Genomic DNA, 14,392 nt, shown 5'->3' with positions numbered 1-14,392 from the left:
GGGGCCTGGATAGAGTGGATGTGGAGAGGATGGTTCCACGAGCAGGAAAAACAAGAACCAGAGGGCACAACCTCAGGTTAAAGTGATAATCCTTTAAAACAAAAATAAGAAGGAATTGCTTCAGCCAGAGAGTGGTGAATCTGTTGGACACTTTGCCATAGAAAGCTGTGAAGGTCAGTCATTGAGCGTCTTTAAGACAGAGATAGATAGGTTCTTGATTAATAAGGGATCAGGGATTATGGGGAAAAGGGAGCAGAATGGGGATGAGAAAAGTATCAGCCATGATTGAATGGTGGAGCAGACTCGATGGGCCGAGTGGCCGAATTCTGCTCCTATGTCCTATGGGAAAGCAAAGCTGAGAAGAGAGACTGAGACGTAGATACAATTGGAGGAGATTTAAAGGGAAAACTTCACTGGAAGTAAGAGAAGACCTAAGAAATCTCAATCCTTACTCAAACCTTTGAAGTAGTACTCAGACCAAGTGGTTAACTCTTCAAGTTTTGATAAGTGTCTTGGGTTCTGAGGGTGCAAATCAAATGGTTGTGGAAGGGAATTTGAGTAAAGTTCAGTTAGAAAATAAATAACTGTTCACTGTACTTTTAATATCTTTGAGCGGAATTTTGCCATCCTGCCTCCACAGAAATTGTAGCAGGCGGGACATGCACCATGAAGAAGGCCATTGACCTTTGAGTGTAATTTTACAGTGCATGGCCAAAAAATTCCGTCCTTTTTTGTAACTGATCATTTAAAATATGGCACAGTGCCACAATGGTTAGCACTGCTGCCTCACAGCGCTAGGGGCCCAGATTCAATTGCAGCTTGGGTCACTGCCTGTGCAGAATCTGTACATTCTCCCTGTGTCTCTGTGGGTTTCCTCCAGGTGCTCAGGTTTCCTCCCCACAGTTTGAAAAGTGTGCTGTTAGGTGCATTGACCAAGCAGGCGCCAGAGTGTGACAACTAGGGGAATTTCACAGTAACTTCATTGCAGTGTTAATGTAAGTTTTGCTTGTGACTAATAAATAAATGTTTAAAAAAATGTGGTGTCGTTGTAAATGTTCATGATCCTTAATGTTTTTGGTTAGCAAATTTATTTTAATTTAACCTGTGACTCTCGTGGCTTCATTCTTTCAGTAAACACAGCGTTCTCAGGCTCTTAAAAATAGATAAACACATTACAGGTGTCTACTGAGATCATAACAGCATTAATATGTGTTTAAGTCTCTTAAAGTGGATTTGAATCCAGAACCTATTGACTTGGGTTGTGGTCTTGAAAGTGCTATATAAATGCAAGACTTTTTTAAAGCGTGTGCTATCATTGAACAAAAGCTGACATCATCCTTTTCACTGACTTGCTCCCTCCTTTTGTGTGACCTCTGCATCTTCCACTTGAAGACATGCTTTAAAAATGTCATATAATTACATATGAACCATCCATTACAGCTACCTGAAAGTTAACTGAACTGTGTCAAACACTTTCCTCCTTATCTGCTGTTCCTCCAGCCAGCTGTTTAAAATCTCTGTTATTTATTGCCTTTTTGAAGGTGATGCTCCTAATTTGCAAGCCACCTCCCCATGGGTTACACTTCTAAACTGAAAATGGATATTTAAATTAACTGACCCCACAATTTATGGCAGGGTCAATGCTGGAGAGGATCAGTGAACAAAATGTTTGCCTCCAGGCACAACAGCAATATAAATGGCCCTATTGATTTTCAAGGCCTGTAACTTTACTGAACATGAAGCACGCTTATGGGGCTGGATTTCACAAGGGTGGGCACATTATCTGACCACTCTCCCATCCCCTTGCAAGAAACAGCCGGCAGCTGACGCACCTTTCTTTAAATAAAAAGCCCGCCCTGCAACCATAACACACCACTAGTGGACTAAACAGGCAGTAACAGGCAGTTAGCCTCTCAGTGGGAGAAGGTCCTGCCCACAAGATCTCCCAGCCAAGGGCAGTCATGAAGTGGAAGTGCCAGCGTTGGACCGGGGTAAACACAGTAAGGAGTCTCACAACACCAAGTTATAATCCAACAAGTTTATTTGATAGTAAACCCACAAGCTTTCGGGGTTGACTCTCAACTGAAGAAGGGGCAAACCCTGAAAGCTTGTGGGTTTACTATCAAATAAACTTGTTGGACTCTAACCTCGTGTTGTGAGACTTCTTACTGAGCCAAGGGCAGTACCAGAGCTCAGTGGCAGAAGCTGCTGGGACGACAAGCAGGCCCATGTAGATCCTGGAACCAGGTAGGTTCCTTGTTTTATAGGGCAAGGACAAATTGGGCAGCTGCTGGAAGGGGGGCAATGGAGGAGCAGCTCTTGGAAGCTGGGAAAGGAGGAACAAAGATGGGTTACCATTTTAAGGGTGAGGGGGTTACTCCAATTCACAGCACATCCTATGAAGAATATTCCCCAAACCCCCAACTCCCACATCCATGGCCTACCTTTTTAAAAAGACTGCCCACACTAACTGTTTTATGGCATGGGCAGCATATTATTCCAGTCTATTGGCCTGGTAACATTCAATTAACCATTAGTTATTTATTTTTTAAAATGCCCTGGTGGGCTGCCTATTTCCAGCACCTCCCAATCCCCCACCTATCATAACATAGGGAGAAGCTCGGAAAGGGGTACAAAGATAGTGAACTTGCTACCCTTCAGATTTTACATGGCCCCACCCACTCCCCCAGCGGAGAACATGCCACTAAAATCCAGCCTGTGGTGCACAATTTTAAAATAGAGCAAATACATTCCTCTCAAACCTACATACAGTGGATGACATTTAGCATGTGCAATTTTGCACACTGGAATTCACAGCAAATGGACAATTTATAAAGGGAAACTTTTTGGAAAAGGATATTTAATACAGCACAAGAATTTACTGTGAGCAGGCAGTTTACATTAAAGAATATTAATAAGCTTACTTAATTACATAAGATTACATTGGATATTGGGCTGTCAACTCAACCAGTCCATGTCGTTGTTTATGCTCCAATTAAATCTCTTCTCATCTAAATCTACCATTGGAACCCTCAATTCCTACCCCATTACTTGCTTGTCTGCCTTCCCCTTAAATGCTTTGATTCATTGCAACCACTTTGTGTGCTTGAAATTCCACACTCTTATTACTCTTTTCATGAAGAAGTTTCTTCTGAATTCCCTGTTGGATTTGTTGGTGACTATCCTAAATTGATGTCCTCCAGTAACGCTCTTCTCCACAAGAGGATACAAGCAAGGAGGGAAAATCACTATAAATAGTAACTTTACAAGGAGGAGTTTCAACAAAACTGCACTCTTCATTTACAGTTTCCCTCTCTGCCTGAAGTGTGCATTCATTGTAAAACTTCCCTACATAAAATGCTCATTTATAGAGAGTTTATCCCTTGGCATAAAGTGTCAGTTTACAGCAAATCTCCTGGCATGCACACGTAATAACCCATGCAAGTTATTGTATGTGGGCAAGTTATACAGGCAATTTATTATAAATTGACAATTTCCACAGGAGGTTTGCTGCAAATAGACCATTTATACAGGAGCAATTCACTTTACTGGGGTGCTTATGGGAAGAATGTTTTATAAATGGGCACTCAATATAAAGTGAACTCACTGTGAATAGATACTTTATATGGCATGGAGATTCACTTATTCAGTATACTATACAGGGGTACACAGAGATATTTTATTGAAGGAAGCCTCACAATCAGCAGACACACCCTATCCAAATTAAGCAGGGAGGCTCAATATAAACATGCTATTTTATACAGGGAGATACACTGTCAAGATGCATTTTAAGAAAATGTTTCATTGAGAGGAGGTTTACTGTAAATAAACAGTGCAAATCAAACTCACTGCTAAGTGGGCACTGAATAGGAAGATTCAATAATTCAACATTTTCAATAGGGATTCACCCATAGTGAGCCTTTACACGGGAAATTCACATAAACAGGGACTTAACACAGAAGAAAAGCTCAGTGTAAATGGATACTTACACATGGGATTTCCAATTTACATTCTGTTGCCAGAAGATTCAATGTGGCACTGGGATTCGCAGTTAACACGATAGAGAATCAACTGTAGCGGACTGTATGGACAGCTGTTTTCTTTAGTTATATGGGAGAGAGGGAATCGGTTTATTGTACATGGGTTGCCAACTTCATTGTAAATGGACTCTTCTTATAACAGGCAGATTCACTGAATTGGCACATTATTTAAGGGGATTTACTGTGAATAAGCTTTATACAAGGAGCTGACCTTTAATAGAATATTTTGCAGTTGTGGATTACTGTAAACACAGAATATGAAAGAGACTCCCTGTAAGTAGACACTTTATGCCGAAGGATTTACTTTAGTCCAGGATGTCCCAGATATGCCACCTGAACTTCAGCAAATTAACGCATAAAAGCCTGCTGACCTGCTCTCCTTTAACAGTTATCCACCCACTTCTGTTTCCAGTTATAAATTGCATGCTGCTGTCTGAATTTGGAGAGGCCAGGATTCTGAAAAATCTGTTCCCTGATCTGCCAAGTTTAAACAAGTGCATTCTGTAGTATTAAAATATATAAAGAAAGCAAATTAATTTAGCAGACCTGCCAAATTCAACAGCTTAAATTGATAAGGGATACCTTTATACATTCCAACGTTAAAAAAAAGCGTAATTAAATTTAAGTCAGAATCTTAACTGGAGATAAGCTTTTGTGAGTCCATTTAACTACACAAGATTTTAATTTAGTCGAGATTATCAGTTCGGACAATGGTTTTGCATCAGCCAAAACATCTCCCCCGCTCAGTCTGCAAACATGATCCCGAGCTTCCTGTCGCCTGTCAAAGGTGATAGCATTGCCATTTTTACACATGGTTCAAAGAAACAAAGTAGTACACCAAGCCAGAATGTTTGGATTCCACTCCTTTTATGGAGAGCTCATTGTAAATGGGCATGTTTTGTACAGATTATACATATTGACTAAAAATGAGTGGAAGCTTCATTCAGACCAAAGAATTTGTAGAGGGAGAATCACCATGAATGAACAATTTACATTGGGCTAAAATCAGAGAACGCTGGAAACACTTGGCAGGTCATACCCCAGAGGATGCACTGCCAGAGTGCTCGCAAGTCCCAATGCAAGAACTCTATGTGAATTGCCTGGAAATTTCAACTTCTGATGGGCAATTCTCCTGCTTCTCTGGGGACCTCCAAAAAAGTTTTCTACCCTTGAGTTAGAGTTGAAGACTTCAGAGGGTTCTGACTTACTTACCTGGATAGTTATCCAGGAAATATTAGGAAAAAATTGAGTCTAACCTCTGGGAAACTGGACAGCTGGCCCCAAAGCCCAAATGCCCTTCACGGCTCCCTCCCCTCCCCAACCCTCCAACTCACCTTGACCTAACCTAACAACCATGCTGCCACCCTACCCACCCTGCTACCTGACCCACTTAACTTCATTCACACTCATTCACTAACACATTGAAAGGTTATTTAAATGTCCAAATGTTTTTCAGCTAGTGCTATTAAAGAGGGGCATAGCTTGGCTTCCCCTGATTATTCTGCATCATGAGGAAGGGCTCCAAGAATAAGTACGCTTCACATTTCTGAAGAGGCCAAGTTTGGAAGTCCAAGCTAGAAATGCACAGTTCCATTTTAGTGCAAAAATAAACAGGAGTGGGATAGCAAACCAACAGTGAATGCCACTCCTCAGAAAATTTGGCCCAAGGTTTCAGGTTTGTGATCTCTCATCAGAACTGGCAGTTGTTAAAAAATATAATAGGTCTTGAGCAAATGGAAGATGTTGAAGGGAGATGCAAGTGGGAAGAAGAACAGAAGGGAAAATCTGTAATAGATTGAAGGCAAGAGAGATTCAGTGACACAAGGTTTCATGGTGCAAGATCTAAAGGAATGGTAACACGTCAAGTAATGTCCTTTAGAGGAGGTGTGAATGGCAACAAATTGAATAACTGTTGGTTGAAAGGAAATTGACGAAAATCAGAGCGAATCAAGCACAACAGAAACAGCAAAGAAAATTAAAAGACAGAAGGTATGCTGACATTATAATCTAATAATGTTGAAATGAACATTGAGTCCAGAAGACTGCGAAGTGCCCAAAGGATGAGATACTGTTCATTGAACTTGTGCTGAGCTTCACTGCAACAATACAGCAGTCATGATGTGGATGTGCCGGCGTTGGACTGGGGTAAACATGGTAAAAAGTCTGACAACACCAGGTTTTAGTCCAACCGATTTATTTGATAGTAAACGCACAAGCTTTCGAGGTTTCCCTCTTCGTCAGGTGAATGGAGAGTTCTGGCCTCAGACAGAGCATATAAAGCACAGACAGTTTAGAGATTACTGATTAGAATGCGAATCTTTACACCTAACCTGCTGTTCAAGTCCTAAAGTGGCCGACAATGTGAGTGGAAGGAGCACTGATCACAGGTTAAAGAGATGTGTATTGTCTCCAGACAGCACAGTCAGTTCTGGTGATGAGGCATTCTGCCAGATGACACTGACAGTCTGCTCAGGGAACCATCCGACAGGATCCGCCGTCTCCTTTTCTCTCAGGGCCCCAAGGACGTTATGCGCTGACCACTGCTTAATCGCCGTGTGGTCAAAGGTGTGTTTGCAGAAAAATTTCTCCACGAAGGACAGGTGCTGCAGTACGGTCCAACTACTCGGAGCGTTCCGCGGCAGTGTGGCCAGACCCATCCTTCGCAACACTCGGGACAGGTAGAACCTCAAAAAAAAGTGGCACTTGCTGTTAGTGTACCGAGGATCTATGCACAGCTTGATGCAGCTGCACACAAAGGTAGCCATCAGGATGAGGGCAGCGTCGGGAACGTTTTTCCCTCCATTCTCTGGAGATTTGTGCATCGCTTCCCTCCGGACGCGATCCATCTTTGATGTCCAGATAAACTTGAAGATGGCCCGCGTCACTGTGCTGTCTGGAGACAATACACATCTCTTTAACCTGTGATCAGTGCTCCTTCCACTCACATTGTCGGCCACTTTAGGACTTGAACAGCAGGTTAGGTGTAAAGATTCGCATTCTAATCAGTAATCTCTAAACTGTCTGTGCTTTATATGCTCTGTCTGAGGCCAGAACTCTCCATTCACCTGTCGAAGAGGGAAACCTCGAAAGCTTGTGCGTTTACTATCAAATAAATCGGTTGGACTAAAACCTGGTGTTGTCAGACTTTTTACAATACAGCAGGCCAAGGAAAGAAAGGTTAAAGTAAGAGCAAGGTGGAGAATTAAAATGGCAGGCAACAGGAAGCTCAGTGTCATGTTGGTTGACTGAACAGAGGTGATCTGTGGAGCAGTCATCCAGACTATGTTGGTGTCCCCAAAGTAAAGGATGATCAATGAATACTGTAGACTAAATTGAAAGAAGCACAAAGTAAATCACTCTTTCACCTGAAAGGATTGTATGGGGCTTTGGAAAGTGAGAAGGGAGGAGGTAAAGTGGTAGATGTTGCATCTCCTGCAGTTGTGTAGAAATATATTTAAGAAGACATGATCTATATCCCTGCTGTTTTTAAAAATCCATTCTAACTCCTTGTCCATAAGATTTATTAACAATGCAATAAATATTTTACTCACAGAGGGGACATACAAGTAAATAACTAATTGTCCCGTAATGGATAGTTTAAAAATCCTGGGACTCGTTATTGACCAGAAACAGGACTTGAGATTTTGTATTGGGGCCTCAATGTCAGCATTAAATGGGGGTCTCAACCTGACACAGGGTGGAGATAAGTAACCCAGCAGTGGTTTTTCCAGAATTGGCCATCAAAGGATGGTGGGTGGATTTTCAAAGCTGGAGGACCAATTGGACACAATAATGGGAGACTGTGGGGTAGCAGTAATGTCACTGGGCGAGTAATACAGAAGGCCAAGATGGGAACATGTGTCCACCATGGCTTCTGTTTGAATTTAAATTCAATAAATATATCTAGAATTGAAAGCTAGTCTGGGAAATAACGACCATTAAGGTATCATTGATATTTCACTGATGTCCTCTGGGGAGGAAATCTGCCAGCTGTACCCAGCGAGATCGACATATGACTCCAAATCCATAGGTCAACTGTAAACTGTCCTCTGAAATGGCCCAGCAAGCCATTTATTTCAAATGCAAATAGATTTGGGCAATAAATGCTGGCCTTGAAAGAACAAAGTAAATAAAGTAGTAGTAGGCTGCCTCTTCAGTTAAGATGGAGAGAGGGGGGCTCAGAATGGAAAAAAGAATGCCTCAGAACGGAGGTTACCTCTCCCTAATTTTTTAAACTTTTACATAAAAAAATAGGCACAGCAGCTGGGCCACCATTATAGAGGAAGGCTTCGGGCTGCAGCTAGACAAATGGGATGTCAAAGCCTACCTGAAAAGTAGTCCCTCTCCTCACTGCCAGTCTAGCACCAGGAGGATGTCAATAGGCAATTGACCTAGTATCCAATGCCTTAGATGGCTGGGGTGGATGTCGGAACCAGCCTCTGTCAATAGCCTTTATTGGATTTTCGTTCCGATTAATTATCTGCTTACCACTTGCCTATAGGTAGCCCTATCATTTTCCACCCCAGCTAACCTCCAGGAAAATAGCTCAGAGACAGGATGATGCTGGCAAGCTGAAACACCAACCAGCAGCGCAAATCTTCGCGCCCAATCAGGGGCTAAAAATACTACCTGGGTTCCCTTTGGGGCAAGTCTCAATATGGAAATATGAAAAAATCTAGCCCTTCAGTTTCAAGTTAGTGAATCTGGAATAAGTATTCCTGGACTCTATCTGATTATTGATGCAGGGTGAACATAAGTGTAAATGATGCTTGCTTACTTTAAGAAAAGAATTATCAGTTTGTTTAGGTTGGCAGGCATTTCTTTGAATCATGATGAATTTTAACTAGTTTATAACTGGAATCACTGCAGTCTTCAAAATTCTAAATAATTATGGAATGATTACTCACATTTAGCCATGGTGCTATGCCAGCTTTTTAGCAAGACGATCCAATTAATCCCACATCCATGCTCTTTCTCTGTATTCCACAGCTTTTTCTTTTCTACTGAGTATTTATCAATCTGTTTTGAATATTACTATTAAAGCTCTCTACACCACCGTTCGAGCAATGCATTCCAGATTACAGCGACTCACTGTATAAAAATTATTTCCTCATGGCGCCTCTGGTTCCTTTGCCAATCTCTTTAAATCTTTGTCCTCCGCTTCTGAGTTTTCTGTCATGCAGAAACAGCTTCACCTTATTTATTGTCTCAAAACCATTCATGATTTTAAATGCTTCCGTTAAATTTCCCCCTTAGGCTTCCCTGCTCCAGAGAAAACAACCCCAGCTTCTCCAATCTCTCCGCATAACTGATATCTCTCATGCCTGGTACCATCATAGTAAGTCTCTTCTATACCCTTTCCAAGGCTTTGACATCCTTCCTGCCCAAAATTAACGTAATGACCCCAGCCCACACTTTCACTGCAGAACGTAGCTGTGATGATTTTCAAATTGTTGCTCAATATAGTTTAATTTTAAATGTACAAATGTTACAAAATTCCTGTATACTGTACCAGATCACGGGCCTTGGGGGGGGGGGTAAATTTAAACTGTAGATATAAATACTGGACAAAAATAACTATCTTTCTGGACATTGAAGGGAGTGCAACCAAATGGATACCTAGCTTGAAAACATCTAAGCTGTGAGGCGACACTAAAAATTCTGAGATTGTTGAACATGAAGTCGAGAAGACTTGGGAAGATGTTCAATTGTTCAGGATTCTGTATGGGGTTAAACAATTGTCAACACTCATGGAGGCACAAAACTTGTCAGCAGCCAGTAGTCCATCTATTATACACCGGCCTGCTTTTCCTTTCTCATAAAGTCAAAGGAAACCAGGCAGGATTATAATCGTGGTAAAGGCTGCTGCTTTGAAAGGTGCTGTTGAAGGACTCTTGCTGAGTTTTTTTTTATTAGTGTCACAAGTAGGCTTACATTAAAACTGCAATGAAGTTACTGTGAAAATCCCCTCATCATCACATTCTTGCACCTGCTCAGGTACACTGAAGGAGAATTTAACATGGCCAATGCACTTAACCAGCACGTCTTTCGGACTTTGGGAGGAAACCGGAGCACCCAGACGAAACCCATGGACACACAGGGAGAACATGTAGACTCTGCACAGACAGCGACCCAAGCCAGAAATTGAACCCATGTCCCTTTGTGCCACCGTGCCGCCCTTGTTGCTGCAACAGTTAGATTCTCTTGTTGGAGGTGGTATTTGCATGGCACTTGTTTGGTGTGATAGTAACTAGTCATTTATCAACTGAAGCCTGAATGTTGTCCAGATCTTGTTGCATACAGAAACTGACTACTCCAGTATCTGACAAGTCATGAACATAAGAACAACATAAGAACATAAGAAATAGGAGCAGGAGTAGGCCATCTAGCCCTTCGAGCCTGCCCCGCCATTCAATAAGATCATGGCTGATCTGTCGTGGCTCAGTTCCACTTTCCCGCCCTCTCCCCATAACCCTTAATCCCCTCTTTTATCAAGAACCCATCAACCCGCTTCTTAAAAATATTTAGCGAGGCAGCCTCCACCACTTCAACGGGCAGAGAATTCCAGAGATTCACCACCCTTTGAGTGAAGAAGTTCCTCCTCAACTCCGTTCTAAACCGCCTCCCCTTTATCTTGAGGCTGTGCCCCCTAGTCCTACTGTCTTTTTTGAGCGGGAAGAGTCTCTCCACCTCTATCCTATCCATCCCATTCATCATCTTATACGTCTCAATGAGATCTCCCCTCATTCTTCTAAACTCTAACGAGTACAAGCCTAGTTTATTCAGCCTCTCCTCATAGCTCAACCCCCTCAACTCCGGTATCAGCCTAGTAAACCTCCTCTGCACTCCCTCCAGGGCCAAAATATCCTTGCGCAGGTGCGGCGCCCAAAACTGCACACAGTACTCCAGCTGCGGCCTCACCAATGCCCTATACAGCTGCAGCAAGACCTCCCTACTTTTATATTCAATCCCCCTCGCTATGAAGGCCAGCATCCCATTCGCCTTCCTGACCACCTGCTGCACCTGCAAGCTGGGTTTTTGCGACTCATGCACAAGGACAATACTGAACATTGTGCAATCATCCACAAACATCCCCAATTCTGATCTTAGGATAGAGAGAAGGCTATCGATGAAGCAGCTGAAGATGTTTGGGCCTAGGACACTACCTTGATGGAGTCCTAGGTCTGTGATGACACGCCCAACAACAACAACTATCTTCCTTTTTGCTAGATATGATTCCAACAGTGAAGAGTTTTCTACACAATTGTCATTGACAAATTTGGCTCGAGCTCTTTGATGCCATACTCGACCAAATGCTGCCTTGATGTCCAGGGCAGTCACTCTCACCTCACCTTGAGTTCAGTTCTTTTGTCCATTCTTGAACCAAAGCTGTAATGAGATCAGGAGCTGAGCGACACTGGCAAAACCCAAAGTGAGCATCAGCGAACAGATTATTGTAGTAAGTGTCATTTGAAATTGCTGTCAAGGACATCTACCATCATGTTACTGATGATCAAGGGTAAACTGATAGGGCAGTAATTAGCCTGGGAATAGACCTGATTTTCGTGGACAAGAAATAGTGGGAAAATTTCCACATTGCTGGGTAGATGCTAGTGTTGTGGCTGTACTGGAACAGTTGACTCATGGGACAGCTAATAATCTTGAACACAGTCTTCAGTATATGGCTTGAATGTTGTCAGGGCCTATAACCTTTGCAGTACACAGTGCCTTCAGTCATTTCTTGATATCACATGGAGTGAATCAAATTGGCTGAAAACCAGCATCTGTGACCTCAAGAGGATTCCCAGAATTCTCCTGCACATCACTGCTCAGAATAACTCACTTCACAGTTCCATTCATTCCTCTCTCTCCAGGTACCTCTCATTCCCATCAACAGCCAATATTTCATTCACTCTCCTCCTATCCCTCTCTCATTTCCAAGTCTCACAGTCACCCTCAGCAAATATTTTTCTTCCCTGCTATCTACACAAGCCATTTCCAACACTCAATTCTCCTATTTCTCTCCTTACAGAGGAAGAGAGCACAGAACTAAGGAGACCTTGTTCCAGGAGGCTGCAGAAGTCAGCAACAACCTACAGTGAAAACCTGAGCCTCCTATGGCACTGATGCTCATGTATGTCAGGACTGCTGATCCCCCTGTGCTGAGGGTCTCGCCTCCTTTGAACTAAATCTGTGTCCACTCCCTTCTTCCTGTGGCAGGTGAGAAGGAGGTTGACATGACCATTGCGGTGTTCTTCTTGTTCCTCCTCAGAGGTGCAAGGTAGAATTGCGGATGTTGTTTCTATTCCATGACAAGGGCTGGCAACAGACAAGTGCAGCTGAAGGCGAGTGAAATACAATTTGGGTAAACTGACTTCTGAGAAGCAGGTAATCACGTATCGAGCACTGAAGACACTCACTGAGTAGGACTGCTATGAGCAGCAACCACACATCTGGCCATGGATGGAACTTTTCAGCTTGTTTAATAAAAGGCTCCCCAGCCTGTCAATTTCACTCAAGTAGTAGTCCCCACATGCATTCACTTCATTAACCCTGCCAAATTGTTGACAATCCTAGAAACAGGTCTACTGGCTGTTAAAGCCAAAATCCATGATTAAAAAAGTACTATTTGTCTATAACATGTTACCCAAAAGCTGCAAGGAGATTCCAGGCTCACTTGCGAAACTTTCCAGGTGAAACCAGGTTAAGGATCCCAAGTTAAGGTCACTTTTAGGAGACTTAACTATTTGCATGCACCCAAACTTGTCTCCCCATGTCTGTTCCAATTCCCACTAGTCCGAAAGACATGCTGGTTAGGTGCATTGGCCGTATTAAATTCTCCCTCAGTGTACCCGAACAGATGCCGGAGTGTGGCGACTAGGGGATTTTCAAAGTAACTTCATTGCAGTATTAATGTAAGCCTACTTGTGACAATAATAAATAAACTTAAACTTACATCTTTCCACTGCTGGATGTGTTAGTTTGCATTGCTATGGTTGCAGGGCAGCACGATGGCACATTGGTTAGTACTGCTGCCTTGCAGTGCCAGGGGCTCAGGTTCAATTCTGGCCTCGGGTCACTGCTTGAGTGAAATTTGCACATTTTCCCCGTGTCTGTGTGAGTTTCCTCCAGGTGCTCTGGTGTCCTCCCACAGCCCAAAGATGTGCGGGTTAGGTGGATTGGCCATGCTAAATTGACCCTAGTGTCTAGGGGATTAGCAGGGTAAATATGTGAGGTTACAGGAGTAGGGCCTAGGTGGGATTATGGTCAGTGCAGATTCGATGGGCCAAATGGCCTCCTTGTGTATTGTGGGGATTCTATGATTCTGTGAACATGTAATATCTTCTGATAACATAATAGTAAAAGGGTCCTTCAAATCACTGTTAAATTCTTGATTTATGATATTTAAGATCCTATTCTCTGATTTGAAAGGCTATTGATAGTGATGTAGCAATCCTGCATAAAAGTGTAACTGTATGTGTACATTTTTGTGAAATCAATAAAAAGGTAAAGCAATACTGTTTGTTTTTTTTTCTTTTAAAATGCAGCTACAGAAGTTTTTATTAATGTCCTGTACTTTCTATCTATTTTGTTGAGATGATAGTTACTGATTTCAAGATTTGGCAAATTGCCAATGCATAGTCATTTGGCAGCAATACTCAAATGTATACATGTTGCATTGGCACTCAGTTAAAATGTGATTATATTCACAGATATTAATGCAACTGTCCAGTTCAGTTCCTCTAGGGCAGTAATAGTATTGTCACTAGACTAGGAATCCAGACACTGGGTTTTGAATTCCACCAAATGTGAATTCCACCAAAGAAAATCAAGAATTGAAACTTCAGTGTTGACATGAAACCACAACAATGGATCTTAAATGTCTCCTGAAATGGCTTAGCCAGCCATTCAGTTCAAGGGCAATCAGAGACGGGGAATAAATGCTGACCCAGCCAGCGATGCCCACACCCCATGAATAAATAAAAAAAGTTCTCAATGTTGTATCAACACTTTCAGAACAAAAATATTATAAATGTCAACAAAAATTGAGACATCAAAAAGGTACATTCAACAATTAGATTTTTGCATGATTACCACTGTATTTGCTTCAAAACATTTTTGAACTAAAACAAATTCTAAGCAGTTTAGATATCTCGTTTTCACAGCCATGGTTATTGCATCAAGTATTTACAATAGCATGCATGTATTATTTTGTTCCTGGTCTTGGGAAATTTACCCTCCTAAAAAGAGCCAGCATTCAATCTGATCAAATACAAATTTAACACACTTAACTGATGAGTATGCAAGTTACATTAATCCTGGAATTACTTTACTGGATTTATTCTATTGAT

The 14,392-nt window shown here is 42.2% G+C and overlaps 1 protein-coding gene across 5 annotated transcripts in view; it reads right to left on the bottom strand.

Annotated features, from left to right (window-relative positions):
- The window catches only part of LOC145341454 (paired box protein Pax-3-like), an 88,630-nt gene that overhangs the window by 42,698 nt on the left and 31,540 nt on the right, over positions 1–14,392 (bottom strand). Inside the window, exon 5 of one of the 5 annotated variants that reach the window (XM_080186411.1) lies at positions 6,632–6,643. The exons of 3 other annotated variants lie outside the window; for them this stretch is intronic. In XM_080186411.1, the coding sequence (XP_080042537.1) occupies positions 6,632–6,643 (12 nt within the window). Of the gene's footprint in view, positions 1–6,631; positions 6,644–10,077; positions 10,094–14,392 lie in introns of all 5 variants that reach the window. One more of the 5 variants, XM_080186413.1, reaches the window with a different exon arrangement.

This window comes from Carcharhinus amblyrhynchos, chromosome 3 (assembly GCF_965287045.1).
Source record: "Carcharhinus amblyrhynchos chromosome 3, sCarAmb.v2.hapA, whole genome shotgun sequence".
In the NCBI taxonomy this organism is placed as follows: Eukaryota; Metazoa; Chordata; class Chondrichthyes; order Carcharhiniformes; family Carcharhinidae; genus Carcharhinus; species Carcharhinus amblyrhynchos.
This window is presented reverse-complemented; position numbering and strand designations above follow the sequence as displayed.